Source organism: Colobus angolensis, unplaced genomic scaffold (genome assembly GCF_000951035.1).
Source record: "Colobus angolensis palliatus isolate OR3802 unplaced genomic scaffold, Cang.pa_1.0 Scaffold394, whole genome shotgun sequence".
Lineage (NCBI taxonomy): Eukaryota > Metazoa > Chordata > Mammalia > Primates > Cercopithecidae > Colobus > Colobus angolensis.
In genome coordinates this window covers 2,075,396-2,098,681 of record NW_012117310.1, presented here as the reverse complement: position 1 = coordinate 2,098,681, position 23,286 = coordinate 2,075,396, and the positions used below count along the sequence as shown (strand labels likewise).

Here is a 23,286-nt window from a genome sequence, read left to right as displayed (position 1 = left end):
CATGTAGTGGTGTTAATTCTTATGCTGGGTTAGTTGGATTCTAAAAGCAAGGGTGTAAGAAAAAATTCCATAGACCTACAGTTATCCTAGTTAATCCTTTAAATCACCCATAAGGTATAATATGTATAGTTTTGTGTATACAACTCTGAACAATAATTCTTATGCACAACATAGTCTGAGAACCACTGAGCTAGACTAAAGGAAGGAACAAAAGAGAAACTGTCTGGGCACTCAGCCCGTTCTTTCTTTATGGTAACTACCCAGTTCATGGAAAAATGGAGAGTTCTATAGAGTGCCTGCTCGCCTGCAGGATTTACTTCATTATGCTTTAAGATTAAGCCCCTATAATATTCAGACACATTAATAGATTGATTTGGTTTTGTAAGGATTGAATTAGACAGTATATGTGAAAGCAACTTGCTCAGGAGGTGGTGATGGGAAGCAGTTAAATCTAAATGTTGCTTGTCATATCCACACATACATTGTTCTTTGGAACATTGTAGAGAAGAATTTGGCCACCTGTTTCTTGTCCTTCTAGTTGGGATATCCAGCAAGGTCTTGTATGTTTTTGCAGATTGGCTGTATCTGTAAATCAGCTGGAGGTTGGAATGGGTAGGGTTTTCAGTTCTAAGCTTAGCCCTACATTTGTTGCATATGTAACTCAGGTAACAGTTGATATTTCTTTGGGTTCTGTAATGGCTCTTCTGTCTTCTAGAGTTCACAGTTTTGTATGTGAATTACCTGACGGAACTGTCACCCACCTACCTAGACTCTCCATGGTGAGGTCATGGATATGTGTTTCAGAATTGTTTTACTATGTATATTTTGGGGGTACATGTGAATATGTATTTTGGGGGAGCTGCCTATGTGATTCCTATGTAACTAGCATGTTGCTTTTGGAACATAGCCATCAGGAAGACACTGGAGGTGGAGTATTTTGCCACAAGAGACTATTAGTATTTCTGATCCTGTTTGAGCTTAAATTATTGAGAAATGCCTCCTGTATTATTCATCTAGATTTAAAAATACATAACTTCAGTTATTAAATTAACCATTTATTAGAGAAATTCATAACATCGGTCTTTTAGTAGATAAAATTAATATTCTTAATTTGATGTATTTTTAAAATTGAATACAAATTAAGTAGCTTATTTTGGGGGGTGCTGTGGATTTTGATTTGTGCTCTTAGGTAGCACTGACATGATCACCTGAGGTTTTGTTTGTTTTTAATAACCTGGGTTTAACAACTTTTTAAAATTTTAATTATGGATATGTAATAATTGTACATACATAAAGGGCACCTGTGACATTTTGATGCAATCATCCAATGTGTAATGATTAAATTAGTAACCTCGGTTTTAGCTGGTTGCAGTGGTCTGAGCAGTGGTTGTAGTCCTAGCTACTTGGGAAGCTGAGGTAGGATGATTGCTTGAGCCCAGGAGTTCTAGTCCAGCCTGGGCAACATAGTGGACCCCATCTCTAAAAACACTACCACTACTACTACTACTAATAATCTGGGTTTTGAATTGTATTCTTTTCTCATTTTGAAGGGTTGGATTTTTCATAAAGTTCAGATTTTTACTGGAAATTTAGTTTGAAAAGAAAATACGCCTTTTATCTCTGATTTAGTAAGGTGGGGAGCTCCTTTAAAGTTAAGTTTGCTATACCCCACTAACTGTTGCTGTCTCCACTTTCCTTTCCCTTTCTCATGCCCAAAGCATTTTCCTTACTTCCGTATGCTTTGTCCTACCCATTCTACCTTTTCTTGGATTGTATCTTATCAGTTATGCTCCTGTTCTTTATCCTTAATCTCTTTCTCCCCACTTACATCTTTTCCTCTATTTAGATACAAAATATGCCATCCCTACTAAAATAACCAACCTTCTGTCCACCTTGCCACTCTTCAGTCTATCATTTGATCTTTTTGCTTCCCTATTCTGACCAGTGTTCTTGAAAGATTACCTGTAATTTCTGCATCTATGTCTTGACCTTTTGCAGTTTGGCTTCTACTCTCACCACTTTATCGGAATTCCACTTTCAAGGAGTCACCAGTAACTTCTCACTTTTCAAATCTAGCAGTCTTTTCTAAGCTCTCATCCTCTTTGACCTTTTTGCAGTAAGTGAGGATGTTGATCACACTCTCCTTCTTGACATATCTCTTCCGTTGGCTTATGTGACTCTTTAGACTTCATTTTTCAACCTCTGTGACTGCTTCTTTCTTCTTTCTTTGCTGAATCATCCTCTGCTTTTGATATGTTAATGTATTTATTAATATGTTGTTTTGCTTTTGCTGTCCCTCTTCCTTTTGAGCATTCTTCCTTACTGCATACCAGGTCCAGAAGCTAGGACAGGCTGGGTGCGGTGGCCCACACCTGTAATCCCAGCACTTTGGGAGGCCGAAGTGGGTGGATCACCTGAGGCCTGGAGTTCGAGACCAGCCTGCCCAACATGGTGAAACTCCATCTCTACCAAAAATACAAAAATTAGCCAGGCATGGTGGTGCACGCCTGTAGTCCCAGCTACTCCAGAGGTTGAGACCGGAGAATCTCTTGAACCCAGGAGATGGTGGTTGCAGTGAGCCAAGATCGCGCCACTGTACACCAGCCTGGGCAACAGAGTGAGACTCCATCTCAAAAACAACAACAACAACAACAACAAAAGCAAAAACAAACAAAACAAAACAAACACACAGAAGCTAGGACAAATCCCCTGGGCAATTCTTGGGCTGAACTGAATCCACAAGGAACTTACCTAAAGTAGCCCAATGGAGAATAGGATGGAGAGCCAATATTGTAATCAGAAAAAAATGGTGCCCAAATCTATCATGTCTAAAATGTAAGGGTGAAAAATCAGAGAGTAGACAGCAGATTGGCAGTTTGGATGATGAAAAATAGGATCGATGAATGTAGAACAGGAACATATATTTGCTCCAGATCACTTTCTATATAAGAGCCTGATGTATGTGTTACCAGGGAATCACACTAGGGCTTTAGCTTCAATAATCATTTCTTTGGAGAAGAACTTTAAATCTGTATGTGAAGCCCCATTACATTATCTTCTTCTCAAGTCATTTCACCTAGATGTGCCACTAGTACCCTAAGTTTAACATATCCTGAATCAAATTAATCATCTTCTCTTGAAACTGACTTTTCTGAGGTTCCTAATGTATTGCTATTCTGTGTCATTCTAGATAAAAACTTCAAAGGCATCTTTGATTCTCCTTTTATCCCTACACCTAGCAATTTGAAAAAGTATTGTCAGTATTATCTCCATGTTGTCTTGTAATTGGCACCACTTTTTGTTTCCTTGTGCTTTACCCTGACTGCTATCGGACACTCTTGCGGTAGCCCCTATTTAGTATTCCTTAATCCCTATCCTAGTCATTGCTGCCAGTGTGAGGAAAATTCAACTGTGAATTTAAAAGGTACTTTAAACTTAACATAACATTCCTAGCCAGAGATAATTGCTGCCCCATCAGTGTTCTTATAGCACTTATGCTTTCTACCATTTGTGTGTATAATTACTATGATTTATTTTATATGTATGTGTGTGTGTGTATGTATATATACACATATATATATATGTGTATATACATGAATTGCCAATCCCCATAGATTGTAAGCTTCTTCAGGGGCAGGAACTATGCCTTGGTTGTCTTGTATCCCCACATATTCCTCGTGTCAACATACAACAAATATTTGCTAAGTAGAATTAAACAGTTAGCTGGGCTGGAAGGAATCTGATCCCAGTTAATTGTAGGTGATCTGTGATAGTCATTTTAACATGACATTAATTTCATTTTTTTGTACGTTTTTTTATTCTGAAAAGCTTTTTTATTAAGCTGTGCTGATGGCATAAATGGAACAGTTAACTGGAAGACCAGACAGGCCAACAATTTTATTATCAGCAGAAAAATGGCTGCTGGGATGAAAGATGGTGAGTTTAGGTTGTCTAAATCTAAATCCCTTTGCGGGATCCAATTAAATGTCTGCTTCCAATAGTCTCTTCGCTTTTTTAGTCATGTGTGACTTTTTGTTGTTGTTGTTGTTAGTCTGGAAAAATAAAATTTTGTTTTCCTAATCTGCTAAAACTTCTGATCCTCTATGTTCTTAATCCATTATTTTTCAAGTCCTTTTCCTTGGCTATAGCTTTGCCCTTTTTAAAGAAAAACTAAAAACCATTCCTATGTTTTTAACCTACCTTTTATCCAGTCACTAGCTTGCCACTTATAAAAATTGTCCTACTGTAGTTACTATAACAAGTTATTTATAATATTGAAAAATGTGTATTTAACATGTATCATTTAAAACAGTATGTATGTAACCTTGGAAAAATAATCATAAAATATTTTGGCTAATTTTGGATGATTCTTGTTGCAAAACCAAATTGATATGTTTTGCTGTTACTTAGTTGGCACTTGTTTTCTATTGGAAAGATGACTTGACCTGTAAATGACTGATTGATCCTTTTAAGTTTTTCTTCTGTATCTATAAATGTGACCATCAACAATATTCCAGGACTTTTGAAATAATGTATTTCATTAGGGAGAAAAGGCATTACTGAACAGTCAAAATATTAGTTGTTTTCAAAATATCAATTACCATTATGAACTTGCACTTAATATTTCTTTAAATTTTTTGGCTTTATGATCCTTCACACAAAATATTAACTACATGTGTTCATGAACATTAGCAGAATAGTAGTTTATCTAACTTTGGAGCAACCAAAATGTCTATAAAAATAAGAGTAATGTTAAAATGTTTTCAAAAGAACGGTAATTTTATGTGATAAGATGATAATGCCAGATGAAACCTGCTGGGTACTTGTAGGATTGATTCCTGGCTTACTTCATTTTCTTCATACATCTCTGAAGTTGGGTGTCACTAACTTTTTTATAGCTGGAACCAAATTATTCTTCAGCTGGAGTCTTTTTGCCCCAGATCTCTTTCACAATGGGACAAAGTTTCCCAGCATATTTTTTCTCAAGCGACTTTGAAACAAACCCACAAATACCTGTGTATTTTTAAGGAATTTTCATTGCTAAGATCTGTGAGAAAACATACATAGAGTTTCATACAAATAACTTCTCATGAAAAGATCACAAAAATTTGTTTTAATAAGTGCTAGACGCACTTGTTCCTGGACACAGGCCCATGATCTCATAGTTCTTTTCCCCATATTCGCTTTAGATATTGCCATAAGATTCTCCCACGTTCCTTCAAGGGAATCACCCCTGATTACACCCTTATCTGGCTGGTTTCTTGAGCAAGTTGAGAGCCATTGGCTTCTTTGACACAGTCACTCTTCCTTTTTTCTAATCTATTTTCTGGATATGGGTCCCCGGTGTCCTTCACTGTTGCAATCTGCACTGAGCTTCTGCTCTGTCATCTCCAAAGGACTTGGGACATGCCCTGGTTCCTTGTGCCTCACCTAGAATCTCTGAAGATTCTTCCTCTGGACTTCACATCATTTTTTACTAGATTGCAATCATCCCTTTTCTTCAGTCTTTTCTCTTTAGCTTTGATCCCTGGAACTTCTATCCTCTCTGAGCATGCCTCTCTCACTGTTTGATTTGCCCAAAAAAAAAAAAAAAAAAACTCAACAGCTGCTACACTCAGCAGAGTCATCTATTATGGTGCTGTTCTCAGGGAAATGCATTTCAAGACCTTGACATATAGTGTCATCTAGAATCTCTGAGAGATGCCAGTCTCTTCCTGTTTCAAACTTCAGACTGTCATTGAACCTCACACTGATTTTCTCCTTGGAACCCTAGAGATAACTAGAGTTTTCAGAATAGAAATGATCACTCCATCTTGAATCTACTGAGGTAACAAGTTTAGGTTATCACGTTCTCTTATTGCTTCAGTTTAGCTTGATCTCATCCTTTAGATTATTTTCCTTTCTTCTCATCTTATTTATATCCTATCATTGTAGTTCTGAATTATCAAGATACTTTATACAGAGAGTAAGTTTTGTCAACTGTATGAGGAGAATTGTTTCATCACTTTTAAAATTATAATAACAAATACTAGTAGCTTGTATGGCAAGGCCATTTTAAATGCTGTCTCAGATATATAATGTTCTTTGAGATGTTCTTGACCATGAATCTCAGTCATGTCTTTTTGAAAATTTCAAGAGAGCACAAAAGATGATAGGATCATTTATATATAAAATAACTTTAACAAATGTATGTTTTGTGTAGTGTTTTTTTTTTTTTTTTTTTGAGACGGAGTTTAGCTCTTGTTGCCCAGGCTGGAGTGCAATGGTGTGATCTCAGCTCACTGCATCCTCCTTCTCCCAGGTTCAAGGGATTCTCCTGCCTCCTGAGTAGCCGGGATTATAGGCACCCACCACCATGCCCCACTAATTGTTTTTTGTATTTTTAGTAGTGACAGGGTTTCACCATGTTAGCCAGGCTGGTCTTGAACTCCTGACCTCAGGTGATCTGCCCGCCTCGGCCTCCCAATGTGTTGGGATTACAGGCGTGAGCCACTGGGCCCAGCAAAGAATATTCCAATTCTTAGCTAAAGTGGTAGGATGGTACTTCTTCTGTAGATAGGATTCCAAGGAATTTGAACGCCTTAGAACAACACTTTTGACATCATTCTACCTCAGCACCCAGTAAGTGGTTACAAAAGTAATGAAGAATACTCCAGATATGGACTATGGAATCTCTTCTTTTTTTCTCTGGAATGGGAGTAGGGGACCTACTTGAGCAAGCTGAGGGCCATCAGCTTCTTCAACACACCTTTCCTTTTTTCTGTTTTCTCATTATGGGTCCCATAGGCTTGAAGCAGTCACTTAGTCCCTCTAGGTTCAATTTTGTTATCTATAAAATAGATAACAGAGAGACTGAACTCTCCAGGAGAGCAAATGCATGCAAACTCTGATTGTTAGTAACTGTCAGGAATCCTGGGTTGAGTAGGAGGCAGAGGCCATATACAGGTAGGAAATAATGTTACGATCTGTCTCTTAATAAAGAAATATATTTGGCATGCCCAGACATGATGACATATAAAGCTCTTTTCAATGTAGCATACTATGACACTAAGCTTATTGATCATCAATTAACAATGGTATGCAACTTCTTTCCAACTGACATATAAAAAACACACACACATGAAATCACATAATAATCAAGATGTTTAGTTCCAGTTTGGAAAGATTAAAAGTCAGTGGTTTTAGTTGGGAAAAAAATATCATGAAGAAACTCTTCTGCTTTTTTGTAGAAGAAGATTCAAGTAATAGTTTTCTCTCCTACTTCATGTAAAGCAAAGTGGCCATATCTCTTAGAGAAATGAAGTTTACAAAGACACTGTAATGCCTTCCCAGTGATGGATTCCACAGCCAAGGCATGGACTATCTATGACTGAAAAAAAACAATAGCTGGCCAATGCCAGATGAATGGCCTGCAGTACTTTGATGTTGAGTGAATTCAAAGGTGAAGGGCAGACTGCTGAGAAAAGCTTTTGATTCAAAGCCAAGATTCATAAAGTTGTATTGATAAAACACAAGGTAAATCTTAGTGAGAAAAACAAAAACAAAAACAGGTTGTGTAACTGGCTGGATATTGATATCTCTTAAAATATTTCTCTACAGCAATTATCTGGTTTAATAATTAAATTGCAATTTGACTGTAGTAACATGTTAAAAAATAAATTAAAAAGGAATCCATAAACGCATCAGGCTATGCAAACCTTGAAATGAGTTCTTTTGATGCAGAGACAGCAAGTGAGATTTGCCTCTTGTAATCAATTTCTGTGTATACAGGGACTCTGAATCTCATAAAGAGTTTTTAGATGTTAAAACTATAAAATATGAGACAAGAAGTATTATTTTTTGTCAGTACTTAACATTTTTAATTATCAGGGATGACCATACCTAGTTTCTTAGGCAACAATTTATTTAAAAGGTACAGCAGATCAGTGGCTATTTAGTACTCTCCCTATATCCTCAACATACCTTAAAACCTTCTTAATTATTCTTATCCAAAATTTTTTTTTAGATAATACTTACTGTTAAGGCAATACTTAAACTAAGTTCAAATTACTTAAACAACTAATTTCCCAGCTGTGAAATATATACTATCATATTTAAGTAATTTGAACTCAGTTAAAACACCTTTGTGATGCTTGCCCCCACCGAATAGCTTCCATCTTCAAACTCTTCATGTGAGAAACAAATTGATAAAATTGAAATGCTTTTAGAAAGACTTTAATTGCTTATTAATTAGTTACTTATTAATTATACTGTGTTATAGTATCTTAGGCTGATTTTGCTATAACTAAGGGCAATATATCATTTAATTCATAGATCTGTTTGTTTAAATTATGCAGTGTATTTCCCACACATCGAATATGTAAGTAATTATTTTATAAAACGCATTCAATCCATTTTTTATTTGACAGTTCATGGTTATGTAATATATAGGTTGAATTAAGACTTTCAATTGTACACCTATTTATTTGTGAATGTATTTTATAACAGTTTCTGCTGCCATCGCCTTAAGTAATGGCTCTCTCTCAAGTATAGTAAGATCATCTATTCAGAAGTGTACTGCGTCAACTAAGAACCAGGAAATACGCCACAAAAGAGCCTTTCAGCAGCCAAAATAGATGCTGCGAATGCAGGCTCCTGTCTTTTACATCTAGCAGAGCCCTATGTGCGTTAAACAGTACGCATTTGCTTTTACTTTAATGCGCAACCCTGCCTCATTTGGTAGTCTGGTTTCTAAACCTGTAGCTGATTAATAACAGCAAATTAGAGGGGATAGAGAAGCTGCTACAGGAAACATACTGATAGCAATGAGAAATGACAGCTGACAACTTATCTACAAAAGATAAAACAAAATCTGTAAAACACACAGCCTTAAAAAGCATTAGCAGACTGGGACCCACAGTATGATCAGTAAATGACAAGGCAACCAGACAGTCCACACGAGTATCACCGTATAATAGAGCAGAGTGCAACAATTGATGTACAAAATGATGATCTTGTACCATCATGAAAAAGAATCAACTGCAGAGTACTTCAGAAAAATCAGCTCCATGGAACAATTCATTTCATGGGGTTCTGGGAAACTGAGATTTTACTAGATCCTTGTAAACCTTAAAAATTAGAAAATGATGTTATAAATGGACATTTTAAAGTGATTAATTTATTAATAAAGCATCTGTAAGAGAGACCTAAACATACTGGGTACCTAATAAAAGTCACCTGGACATAAATATCGACAATACTTTATGACTTTCTTCTCAAAGAGTTCACAACAGAGATGGCTTTAAGATTTAAAACTAGCTCAAACTTGCAGGGTCTTATACTCAGTGGTTATTTTATCTTTATAGCCATGTAATTGTTCTTGGTGATGCAGAAAAAGGGCTGGCAAGTGTTCTCTGGACATTTTTGTAGTGAAGGGGCTGTGTGTGTGCCTGTGCTTATGCATATGCCATTAAGAATAATCATTGTGAGGATTGTGAAGTTATGTGCTGTGGATTCATTAGCAACGTACCATCATAATGCTTTCAAAATTTTATGTTTACTAAATACATTCAAACTTGCTTTGAAGGTAATTGTAATAAGCACACATGCACACCCTAATATTTTCATTATGGAGAGAGAAAGTTTCCACTGGACTATTAGTAAAGGAAAACAAGACATTGTTTAGCTAGCATGAGGTCCCAATTTTTTTTGCTATTGCTATCATGGTCTGTTATTTGATTCTGGGCTCTGTGCTGTCACATAATATACAGTTGTTGAAATGGCTGCAGATTCTATACCTGTGAATGAAACATACAGATAACAGTTTTGTGAACAAGGTTTGGTAACACGGTGATGAGAGACATTGGGGCTATGTTTAGGGAGAGCGAGATAATGATCCTAGCTACTTGCTTACATACCCTTTTGGCTGTCTCTACTCAGATATGTAATTATTACTTTTAAAATTCTGTTCCTTATGACTACCTGTCTTCAGAAGTTTTTAGTCTTTGTAAATCTAGCTATCCTTGCTATTTGGAGTGGTGTTTTTGACCTCTTGTGGGTTGGACTTTTGGTTTCATTGTTTTTCCCATTACTGGTGATAGAATTGCATGGATTTAACCAGCCATAGGTTTCCAGTTTCATTTATATCTAGTGGCATATGTTTGCAGAGGTAATGGATTTGCAGCCGTAGAAGACTGCAAAACCATGCGATACACAGAGAGGCCAGACCCTGTTACCTTGGCTTGATTAGCATGGCACTGTACACATGTATATTTCAGAGATTAGATCTTAGTGTTGTGGATTCTTACAGTGTTTAAATTTGATTTTTCAAGACTTGCTTTTAAGGAAAACAACATGCGTTAAGCTTATGGTTTGTGAGTACTGCCTAGGCATATGTGAGTGCAACATGTGTTAACTGTTAGTAATAGCTTCTGTGGGTGTTGGAGCAGACCCCATCAGCTTTATTTATATGGCTCATGTTTAGAACAAGAGCCTATAGCTTCGAATTCTCTGTGTCATTTGTTGTTTTTGAAAGGAAGCATAGGTGTAAATACTGCCCAAATTGCCTCTGTTGAAGAGCTATTTGTTTTGCAAGTAACAAATGCGAAAGGGAAAGGCAAAGGGCACTGCTCTAAAATGTTGTGTGGGTGCCTGTAATTTAAACTGATGCTACAGAAAGGAAGTATTATTTTTACAAACAAAACATAGTGGCTTAGTCATTTTCCATTTCTAGATGACGAATGTGTCATACATCTGTATCATGTTTTTCTTAAAGTGAATGGCATACTATACTTAAAGTGAAGCAGCCTTTACTGTGGAGTTGCCAAGGTAACTGACCAGCAAGTATGCAGTTCAGCAGATTGCTGAAAGGCAATTGAGTACACATGAATAAAGAAATGCGCTTGTCATCTTCAAACCCAGGAGGGCCATGGTAGATTGTGTCTTGGCTCTGTAGATCGCAGAAATGTTTTTTATAAAAGCAGAAACTGAGATGTTCTATGCAAGTTCTTGAAGTGAGATGATATGAAGTGGCAGGTACCCTTTCTTTAATGGTTCCACTTCACTACCTGTGGAGGGCAATGTAGAAAATGGAATCATTTCAGTATTACTTAATATGAACAACCTTTCATTTTGCTTTGTAAGCTAGCTTTTACCACCTTATAGCAGCAAATACTAAGGGAGACTATTAGTTTATAATGTCAATGAAGGATGATAATCTACAGAATGCTACCTCTGTAAGTATTATATGTATTTAGTTCACTAATAGGAAACTTGTGTTTGCCTCTGCCGTACTTTGTATTAGAACGTACTTATCCATTCCATAGGCATTGATACAGTTATTCAAATACACTAGACTCTCTTCTAGCTGCCGAGAAAATAGCAAGGTAAATAAAACTTAGTGCTGTACTTCAAGGTATTTTTAATCTCTAGAAAGAATAAATTAGATAATTAGATGAACTCCAGAGAGATTCCTTTAGATTATTTGAAATGTTCTCTGCTTGGGATGTAGGGTTGTGATCCTGAATTTAAATACTTTGATATATAGAGTGAAATGACTTCTTAGCAGGAGTTCAAAACTCCCTATTTTGACTCTTCTTTTCTTCCCAGTTTTGCCTCCCCCTACCTTAAATTTACCCCAGGATCCAGCATTACTGGCTTAATTCCCTTCCCTGAAAGGCCCCCACAGAATCCAGTATTGTATGTTGCACATATGTTCACTGCTGAATTGCCGAAATTCCACATCTCTGAGTTTCAGAATCCTACTACTGTAGTACTTTAGGAGCCATATTGAATTCCACTTCTTCCATAAATCTTTTCCGAATCTGTCCAACCTTAATTGCTCCTTCCGTATTTCCAGGTGTTGCCAAAGCAGTTTTACCTCTGGGATAATACCTAGTTAGGTAGATGTTGGTCTCCCAAACCAGATGGTGAACTCCTGGAAAGCAGTGGCAGGGTCTCTTTCATCTTCATATTCCCCATTGCACCTCACATTCAGGGTACATTGTGGTATCAAACTGGTTAAAAAAAAAAAAAAAAACAAAACAAAGTATAGAATTCTCATCTCTACTATTTTTCTGTGATTCATTCATTCTTGTTTTAGGGATTGGGATTATTCCTGCTGGTAAGTACATTGTTCTTGAGTAGAAGTTGGGTACTGTATATGCCACGGGGGAAGATCAGTTATGAATACTAGTAGAAAACAAATCAGGAAAGAATAGATCTCTCTACATACCTAGTTTAAACATAACTTGTAGCTTCCTTCCCTCTGTTACACAGCCTTTGAAGTTATGTTTTTAGTAGTAAAGCTGTAGATACATGAAGCTACAAGCCAAATATTTTAGCTCAGTTCCCCCTTTTCTGGCAGCCATCCACTGAACTGCAGGGACAAGTTTTCACAGATAAAGAAACATTTTGTGGGAGTTTTTATTTTTGTGCTGAAAAATGTAGTTCGGTGATCTTGCTATCCAAGGCTTTTAGTAAGTTGTGAACTTGGAGTGAGCAGCCTTGGGGTTCTTAAGGTTAATTACCATATTTACAAATCCATCAATGACTTAAAAGAAAGAACTGGCCTGATAGGGTTAATCTATCTAAAAATTGCAGCCACTAGCCAGTCAGGAAAATAGAAACCCAAAAGAGATTGTAGACATGATGAGAGTAACGGCAATAATGTGTTAGTGGAGAAGATGCTATCAGAGCAAAAACAATAGGTGGAAACTAATCAAAACAATTGGCCATTTTAATGTACTCACATCATATGTCTTAAGTAACTGGTAAATCATGAAATTTACGTATTTCACTTCAATGAATTATTTGGCCTGAATTTTATTATGTAATTTTTATTGCTTATTTAGGATGCAGCATAATATAATAGATTATATTGTTTGAATTACTAAATATCAAGATCAGGGAAAATTGAATAAATCATGTCTATGAAGGATGTGAAGAATGAATTCCCAGAAAAAGTATCCAATGCATTTTTATAAGTATACATAAAAACCACATTATACCTATTGATAGTGTTATATAGTCTGACATGCTTTGCCTAGAAAACAATTAGTATAGTATGGATTCTTACCACTTAAAAATTACTCTGTGTACTTTGCTTTAAAAAAAAGGAAAGAAGAAAAACATCTGTAGCAATTTTGTAGCTGGTCAGTTCTTATGATGTATTTTGTTGGTAATAACCTCAAATAAAAAGAAATTACCAGAAAGATATTTTGGATAACTTCATTATTTAATAACGGTCTAAAATATCAAATGTGCATAATTTTGTCTATGTAGTGTTTGAAAAGGCTGTAAACATAAATCAAAAGAATTTTTTCCCGTTTTGTCCTGAAATCACTTCCATTTAAAACAAATTGTTATCAACAGTTTCCTTGCATGTTGCTTCAATTTTTCCAGAAATGTCTACATAGTGAGACCCCTCTTTATAAAGAGTGCAAGCTGAATTATCAAGGGCATGTCTCATTATTTGTCTTTCTGTTACTTATCTTTCCTCTTTGTTTTCAGTGTACACTATTTTCTCCAAGGTACACTCCGATCGGAATGTATACCCATCAGCAGGTGTCCTCTTTGTTCATGTTTTGGAAAGAGAATATTTTAAGGGGGAATTTCCACCTTACCCAAAACCTGGTATGTTCTTTGTGAGGAGAAAAAAAGTAGTTAACGTACTAAATTTTTTGTTTAATTTGCATAATCTAGACATATATGATAGAATATCATTAACATTAATTCAAATGGTCTAAATGTGATAAATTGTTGTAGGACATTCCTCATTTTCAGATTAGAAATTTAATTACAGACAAAAATAATTTATTTTTGAATGTTAAAGAAACCATATTTCTGGATTCTCAGTCTTGAGTTTTATGTCTCTGACAAGTGATCTACCTATATTCACATGGAAATAATTATAGCTGTAAACTTACAATTTTCTATATTAAGACCTAGATTCTCACATAGTACTTTCATTTTTGGAAAACTATACATATGTTGTAGAGGAGAATGAAAAAATGGCATTAGGTAAGAGCTTTTAAAAAGCTTTTACAATAGGATATAATTTCATATAACTCCTTAATAATATTATGGAGATTAATTTTTCCTTTTAAGTGATACCAATTATGAAGTCTTATTTAATTCACTACTGGTTTAAATATGTTATTTTGAATGATCATAAATGCCATCAAATTAACGAAGATATACAAAGAATAGCAAGAGAAAACATATCGTTATAACTCTTCCTTAAGCAGCAAATAAAAGCAAATTTTATAAAAATTATATTGTATAAGAATATTTTTAGCATTAGAATTGATATAACTATTCTTTTTGAAGATTATATGATGAATACTGTACCTGAAAACTCTCCCACAATATAGTTAACCATGTTCCTAATAGTATTCAAGAAGAAATAGTCTTTTCATCAATTTTTTTTTAAATGTTTTCTTATGAGGCATTCCATGTTTGCAAAACTATATGGCTCAAACCTTTGAGCAGCAGCCATAACATTTGAGAAGAAAAACATGTAGTTAAGAGCATAGTTTCTGGAATCAGCCAGGATTAAATGCTATTATAGTTTCATCACTTAATATGACCATGGAGAAGTAACTTAATGTGGAAAATTACATATTCCATCAATCAAATCAGGGCTAATACTAGTAGTAGGTTCATAGGTATGTGTGAAAATAGATGAAATATGGCTTGTAAAGCATTTAACACAGGGCCAGGGAATGTGCTAATAAACGATGCTGTTATTATTGCTTGTGATTAATATATGCTGTCATTAGTACAGTTGTCATGGATTTGTAACGTCTTTTTCATCCTATCCTCCAGTGTTTTAAAATTACATATTTGTTTGATGAGACTTTTACAATTTTGGAATATCTTTCATACTCATATGATAGTGTCCAGAGTTTCATGAATGGAATATTTCAGAAAAAAATGAGTACATCAGCATGATTAGGGAATTTTCCTGAAAGATAATTGTCTCACTGGCAGAACTATCTCACTGTTCGGTGACCAAAAATATATTTCCAAGAAAACTGTATGAATCTGCTTTCTTTGTTGCATCAGATTTTGAGACAAATTAAACAACCAAAAGGATTTTTTTTTTAACATGGAGCCCTAATTTAAATACCCAGATGGGTTTTGTATGTGTGTATTTAGTTGGCTACAAATATAGGAAAAAAATTTTAGACAGAATGTTTTGATTGAAACTACCAAAGCAACATGTGTGAAAATAACTGTCTTATGTCTTAATTCTCTGTTTCTTATCTAGGAGAGATTAGTAATGATCCCATAACATTTAATACAAATTTAATGGGTTACCCAGACCGACCTGGATGGCTTCGATATATCCAAAGGACACCATATAGTGATGGAGTCCTATATGGGTCCCCAACAGCTGAAAATGTGGGGAAGCCAACAATCATTGAGGTAATTTACCCCTAGAAAGAGCAAAACTATATATATATATGTATGTGTGTGTATATATATAATATTGTAATTTGAGTTTTAAGTGTTGAAACTGTAGTTACGTGATGTGGTTTTTAATATTTTGTGCATGGAAACACAGTAGATAACATTTGGAAATGTGCCATTCTTTTCTGTTTATAAAGTTTTGTCTCAGCTTTTATATTAGAATGACAGTCTAAATTTGTGAAAAAAGTCATGACATTTAAAAGAAATAGATTATTATAATATGAATTCTATTTGAAAAAATAATTGTAGACTTGACAGACTTATTTGCTCTGTATTTTGAATTCAGGTTTTATGTTCATTGAAATATAGCCATTCAACAGACATCTTATATACCCCTACTATGTGCCAAGCATTGTGATAGGTGCTTAGGGATAGAATGATAAATAACAAGTGAGTCTTGCTATGTCTTACAATTCAGGGGTTGGAGGACTGGGATGCAAACAAATACTTAGCCCACACTGTAATAACTGCTATAGTAAGAAGGTGCTGTTTGATGCAAAGTAAAGAATTTACTTCATGAAGTAGAAGGAAGACTGTCTTGGGCAGAGGAAACAACACATCAAAATCTTGGAGGTATAAGGAAAGTCACATGGTCTCAGAGAACGATAAGTGTGGCTGGAAGAGGATGTACCCCAGTAGGCAAATGATGGGAATGGGAGGTGTTGATGCTGGTAGGGGCAGATCTTTGCTGGCTCTGTAAGCCATCCTGATGTGTTTAGCCTTTATTCTAGAAGTGATGGCGGTGTTACCATTCATCAGGTCCTCACCAGCACCTAGCATCTTAGCTGGGAGATGTTAGAAATTAACAACGACAAAACAGTTGTTACATTGAATCTTTAGTGGGAATTAATACAATACTTTTAAAAAATGAACGGATGTATAAACTAAAAGTTTACCTCCTTTCAGAGGATTACATACTATGAATCTTTCTCCAAAGTTTTAGTCAGATGTGTACTGTGGATGTGAGCTTCCATAGTGGCCAATTCATTTGGAATTGAAGTTTGTATTAACCGTTCAGTGATTTCTATCTATAAATCGTATTCCTTAAGGCAGTGTAGCTGTAAGATAGACAGGTACTTAGAAGAAGCAAGTTAGTTTGAGCTATTGTCAAATTAATTTTTTAAAATATTCAGTAAAAATTATAAAAGAAATATATAAATGTAACTCACCACATTATCAGATTAAAGAAGGAAAAACAGCATAATTGTCACGATAGTTATGAAAAAAGTGTTTATTAAAATTTACTACCTATTCTTGATAAGAAAAAATAGCTCTTGGCAAACTAGGAATAGAAGTGAAGTTCTTTAATTTACCAGTTTTTACCAAAAGTAAGAGCGAACATCATTCTTCATAGTAAAATGTTAGAGAAATTTCATTTAAATTCAGGAACAAAACAAGAATGACTCTGTCTGATAAATCTATTACAGAATGTATTGGAGGTCCCAGCCAGTACAGTAAAGAAAGAAAAAGAAATTAAATCCATAAGGATTTAAAAAGAGGAAATGGAAACTATCAATGATATAAATGGTCTGTAGACCATTAAGAATCTTAAAGGCTAGCAGTGAACTGTGAGATCAGTATAAATTATTGTGGCATTTCTATACATGAATAGCAAGTATTGAGAAAACACACATTTTTAAAAATACCATTTTTAATAGCAACAAAAATGTTGAGGTACTAGGAATATATCTAACAGAATATATGCCAGGTCTCAAGTCTAGGTAGATTAGGGATTACATGTAAAATGCAAATTTTCAAACAATTATATTAAAATGTAGAAAAATCTCTTTTTGACCTATGGATAGGGAAGGATTTAAGTAAGACCTAAATATTTTTAAGAGAAAAAAATTATCAATTTCACTATATGAAATTTGTGAATGTCTGTTCATCAACCATTAAACCAGAGTATGATTTAAAAAGACAAGCCACAAACTGGGAGAAGGTATTTTCAATACATGTAGCTGACTAAGAGCATCTAAAATAATAAAGAACTCCTGTAATTTAATAAGAAACAGATATTTCACTAAAACGCCAGTAAACTTAAGTAGCTTACTCATATGGGTAATGAGGAATATTCAGGTGGAGATCACAATGAAAATTTTGCCATCAGTAAAATGCACTGCAGGTGGATGTGGGAGTTGGCTTCACTACTTTGGAAAGCAGTACTGAATATCTCATATCATTGAGTATTCCTGTACCTTATGATATGGCAGTCCTACTTCTAGCAATATGCCCCAAAGAAGCACTTGCAAATGCCCTCCTGGAGACATGTACAATCATGCTCATCAAGCAACATTTGTATAGCACAACACTGGAAAGCCACAAAACAATAGAGACCCAAAAGTCTATCAGCAAGAGAATATATTAATCTTGGTGTATTCACACAGTGAATGTTCAGAGCAACAGTGAACTTAAGCTTGCCCAGCAATATGAATAAGTGTTTTAAACACAATGTTCAATTTAAAAAAAAGTACTAGAAGACTACATATAATAGTTTGCCATTTTGGTAGAGCTCAAAAACAAGCAAACTAAACCATATGCTTTAAGCATTCATGCAAGTATAACAAAATTGTATTTTATATGAATGGATTGTTAAACACCAAATCCAGAATGACTACTTCTGGTTGGGGGGAGACAAGGGCTTAGGCTGGGAGAGCAACACATGTACTGAGATGGTTTCATAAGAGTTTATTGTGAGTGCATTCATTATATACTTTATGACTAACATACAGTGTTATGAAAATGTATAAAAATATATTAAAAAGATAAAAATGAAAGTTTACCATATCTTTCATATAACGTAGTGATTTATCTGTAAATAGCTCATTTTTACATTCATTTATAGTAACAGGTATGGTACTTTAAAATATTCTATTAAGTTAGTCAAGAATTTTTGTATCTTAAATATATAATATTTAATCATATAAGTCTACTATTTCCTTCATTCAGTAGATGTTTATCTGAAATATTTAAATTTTAAGTATCTAAAATAGATCAGCTCTGTTTTAGAAATTGGGGAATAAAAAATAAAGCATGCACATATAGACACACACATACTCTTCTGCTTTGAAGGTCTTCACATCATCATAATAAGTAAAATCTGAGGATATTACAGCAATTAAATGTCTCACTGGAAGTGATAGAAGGACTACATTCTGATACAGCTGTTAAAACTAAGCATCAACTATTAAAATCAGATAATAAAATTCTTCCTCCTGATATGAAATGCTCTTCACTCCCTTCAATAGTCTGCATTATTTAAAAATAAGGACATTTATTGGAATCTATGAAACTTATAATAATGAAATTTGTGATCATTAAGGGAAGGCTACCCATAAAAATGTTGCTATTAATTTGAAAAAATCTATCTTTTTCTGAGCTGAAGCTTCATGATATTGTAACAAATAGTAGAGGATTATACTTTTTATTGAAAATGTGATTAAATGTTTTGCAGGGTAAACTTTTCAAATGATGAAGTTTCTCAATAAAATCTAGTTAACATTTTTGGTATGTTTCATTTGAGCAAAAATTCCTAGTTTGTTTAATGGCTAGTCTTAATGTTAATGTTTGGTGTGAAATTAATTGATCATGTGTCCCAACAGACAGCAGCAAGGAAATAATTAAATATGATGGAAATTTGACAAATCATGGAGAGAGAGTTTCTTTTAACTTTATGGAGTAATATGCCTTTCAAAATATGTACCTTTTAAACATTGTTAAAGGTTTGGAATTATTTATTTCAAAATTCTTACTATTCTAACTCAGTATTTTTAATGACTGCAACTTATTTTTTTGACACTCATGTAATGTATAAAAATCTTTGATATTTGTTTTAAAATGCACAAGATATTTACTTTTAGTTGAAGTCAGTTTTATCCTACTTTTTTGTCTCAGTGTCACCTCCAGCTGCAATCATTGCCAGAAGGTTAGTGCTGGGATTCTAAGATTTTGACACAATCATTTGTTTTTTTTTTTTTTTTTTTTTTTGAGGTACTGCAGACGTGTCCGAATGATTTAATATCTGTTATAAAGTTAAATAGGCCTTAAGTTTTGAAACCATATCCTGTTTTTGGCCTTTGCTTTGTGTGTTGTTTGCACTGGCTGTTTCTGAATTGACTTTGATGTAAGTCTATTGGCTCTGCAAATGTTTACTAATATTTGACCGTATGAAGGGATTGATTTGTGTTTTTGAGCATGTTCCATAAGCTTTATGGACTCTGATCCTTACTACTTTACTCCCATCATAAGTGAGATATGATTTCCAAAGGGTTATTTATGACATTTTTTTTACTGATTGGGGTGCAGTTTAGAACTAAATGCAAAAAACACAAAGATGTGCTTGTTTTAAAGTGTACTTTTCATTATAATTCTTAAACTCCATTTAAAAGTACAAAAATTATTGTTTGTTTTTTTGAAATCTTAGAACATCACCGGTAAGTAATTCTTAATGGTTAATCCATTTACTAATGATGCATCTGCATTGCTACCAGTGCTTAATGGCCTTCTATGAAAGAGTCTTTCTGATTTTAACTTTTTGTTTCAGTACATTAAATAGACCTGACTAATTATTTATTTTCCCATAATATTGCTAAAAGCTCTGAGTTCTCATTGCCTAGAAAAGGATTATTTTGTAAGTGTATCAACAAATAATGAAAATGGAAAGAACGACAATTTTTTTCATTTTAATCCTTAATGAATTTCATTTTACAAAGAACATTTCACTTCTTTAATATGGTTTTCCTTTTATAATAGATAACTGCCTACAATAGGCGCACCTTTGAGACTGCAAGGCATAATTTGATAATTAATATAATGTCTGCAGAAGGTATGTATGAAAATATGTTGATGATCATTTCCTTATTTACAAGAAGTATTTCATTATGTTTTATAACTACATAAAATATAGTTAAGAGTTTTAAAATGCCACATACCTAATATAACTGATGAAATAATAAGATGTAGAAAAGAAAACTAAGCAATATCTAATGTGTTATAAAATATTATGGTGTGTTATGATGATGAAAAGCTCAGATAGGAAGCCAAACAGATAGTCTTCTTATTTCTCTAATCCTTTTTCATCACCTTAAAATGGGACTAACGATAGCATTTCTCTTATAAGTATGGAGTAAGGAGTCTACAAGTTAAGGCTGAAGTACTGCACTCCAGCCTAGCTGACAGGGTGAGACCCTGTCTCAAAAAAAAAAAATTACTAACTACTTTTATTATTTATTTAAAAATTTACTGTAGGTAGTAGTATAAGTGTATGTGATAATATAGGGTTTCTGGAGAACAAATAAACCATAACTTAGGGCACAATTTCCTTCCTAAATAATTAATAGTGTATTAGTAATTTGTTCAGTCTTTCAGCAATTTAAAGTTTCATATGCTCAAATTGTAAGTGATTTCCTAAGAAATTTGAAGGTTAGGGATAAGGAATTATTCTCAGAATTACACTCTCAAATATTTTGACCTTGTAAAAATCAATTGACTGGGAAAATACCACCAAATACTTTGTAGTTAATTTTTTTTTTTTTTTTTTTTTGAGATGGAGTCTTGCTCTTGTCACCCAGGTTGGAGTGCAGTGGCGCCATCTCAGCTAACTGCAACCTCCGCCTCCTGGGTTCAGGTGATTCTCCTGCCTCAGCCTCCCAAGTAGGTGCGATTACAGGCACCTGCCACCACGCTTGGCTAATTTTTTGTATTTTTAGTAGAGATGGGGTTTCACCATTGGCCAGGCTGGTCTCAAACTCCTGACCTCATGTGATCCACCTGCCTTGGCCTTCCAAAGTGCTGGGATTACAGGTGCGAACCACCACACCTGGCCTGTAGTTGAAATGTATAAATCATGGAATAATCTTCCCTATATTAGATATCATTTATGAGGATGACAGGAGGGAAACAGATCCAGAATTTTTTCCCTGTAAAAACAAGAAAACAATTGTGCATTCTTGATAGGAGAATTTTTGTTTCTATTTACTAGTGCAACTAAAAACAAATGAGCAAACACCAAACATTTTATCAGAACCTACTAATTTAGAATTAATGATAATGCATTCAAGGCTGTTTTAAAAATTACTTTTACACTATATGAAAGAAGGAATTTCTGTAAAATTAAACATATGTATGGAGAGATTGCTTGAAGACTTAAACCCCCTTAAGTGAATGTTTTCCCCCAGGTGTTTACCAGTATCAATTGTAGACACCAAATGTGCAAGTTTAAAATTTAAAATGACCTTCATATATGAAAAGTAAGTCCAAGTGCCAGTTCTCTGGGCCTGGACAGAAGACTCCCTGTTCACTCTCCCACTCTCCAAAGGCTTTTGGTAGGTATTTATGTTTGGATCAGGGAGACTTTTGTTCTTGACTACAGTGGTGATTGGATGCTTGCATGCTGTCTAAGCTGGCCCTGTAGAATTGGAATACACTTAATGAGCAGAATAATTGAAAAGTTTCCTTCCTCCTTGGGAATTCATCGTTATAGTTATAAAGTTATACTACAGTGGCCTTGGACCATCTCACCTCACCATTATGCTCTCAAAGGGACTCGAAACTCTGTCAGGTGTGAGAGTCCCTACAAACTGAAAGCTTGGTCTATAATTTGAACTTCTTCCTTCTCAAATCTAGTCTCAGTGCTGTAGATACAGATTACTCAAGGCATCTCAATAGATGTTGTTGTTGACATATGGGGACCCATGGTCAAGTAGATACTAATGGAAGACTGCTAGACAACTGTAGGATTGAAAATTGGCAGCAGGGCTCTTTGTCTAAATAAGGGGTTTGGAAGGTGTGCTAGTGAGAAGGAGTAGTACACAGGTTTTAGAAGCCTCCACCATTACTCCAGGCAGTGCTTGTTCCTTTGCTCTTTATGTAGGGTTAGTGGCCCAAACCTATTTGAACCACATGCATTAAAGTCCATGCATTTGTCCTTGCTGGTCTAGAAAGAAATGTATATGTGCAGTGGGATGTACATCTTTGAGCATGGCCTACACTCATGTTATTTATCCCAGATTAGATTTAGGAAAAGAAATAACAAAAGTTGTATATCAGGGTAATCATGCTCTGTCCAACTCCCTGCCCAGCTGTCTCCTGTTCTGAGAGACCTAATGGGAAATTAGTCATGTAGACTCACACAGCATGAAGCTCAAGGAGAGTACATAAAGTGATTCTCTAAATTGGGTTTAGTGCCTCAGAAGCCTGCCACCAATCTGTTGGCCTACTGTTCTCTTGGCCTCTGTGATTTCCAAATATAGCAGGCATGGGATTTCCCCAGAGTTAGAAAGCTGCTGTGACTCATCTCTGGGAGGCCTGGCAGCAGCTCTTGGATGGGTAGATAGCAGGCAGCTGCCCAGCTCAGAGCCTCTGAGGGGTGTGGTGGCAACCACAGGCTTTGCAGCAGGTCTCAGAAAAGGAGCCATGAAGCGGGATCACATGGAACAGGAAAAGCCAGATAATAATTCTCCAAAAAGTAGCACTGATCATAAGAAAAAAGTTTTAGATACTTTTTAAGAAAACTGGATGTAAAAACATTGAGTGAAATTAATAGATTTTAGACTTCTGGCATATTCAAAAGCTGTATTTGATATTATTTATAAATATTTTATTATTTATTGCCAAGAAACTTTTTCATAACACATTTCTGCATGACTATTTCTAGGTATGCAGATAAATGTAGCATGATTAAGCTATTTATCTGTATAAAACAGGAAATTTATTTGCGTAAATGAGAAGAAATATATTTTAGATTACAGATGGGCTATACATTAAGCAAATCTAACAAAATTGTAAGCAGAACAAGTGACAATATAGGAGATAAGCAAAGAACTTTGTATGATT

The 23,286-nt window shown here is 34.8% G+C and overlaps 1 protein-coding gene across 6 annotated transcripts in view; it reads left to right on the top strand.

Annotated features, from left to right (window-relative positions):
• The window catches only part of SGCE (sarcoglycan, epsilon), a 71,575-nt gene that overhangs the window by 13,145 nt on the left and 35,144 nt on the right, over positions 1-23,286 (top strand). For 3 of the 6 annotated variants that reach the window (XM_011955089.1, XM_011955086.1, XM_011955088.1), the window contains exons 2-4: positions 13,489-13,611; positions 15,251-15,408; positions 20,206-20,278. In XM_011955089.1, the coding sequence (XP_011810479.1) occupies positions 13,489-13,611; positions 15,251-15,408; positions 20,206-20,278 (354 nt within the window). Of the gene's footprint in view, positions 1-3,828; positions 3,937-13,488; positions 13,612-15,250; positions 15,409-20,205; positions 20,279-23,286 lie in introns of all 6 variants that reach the window. The other 3 variants (XM_011955084.1, XM_011955085.1, XM_011955090.1) reach the window with 2 other exon arrangements.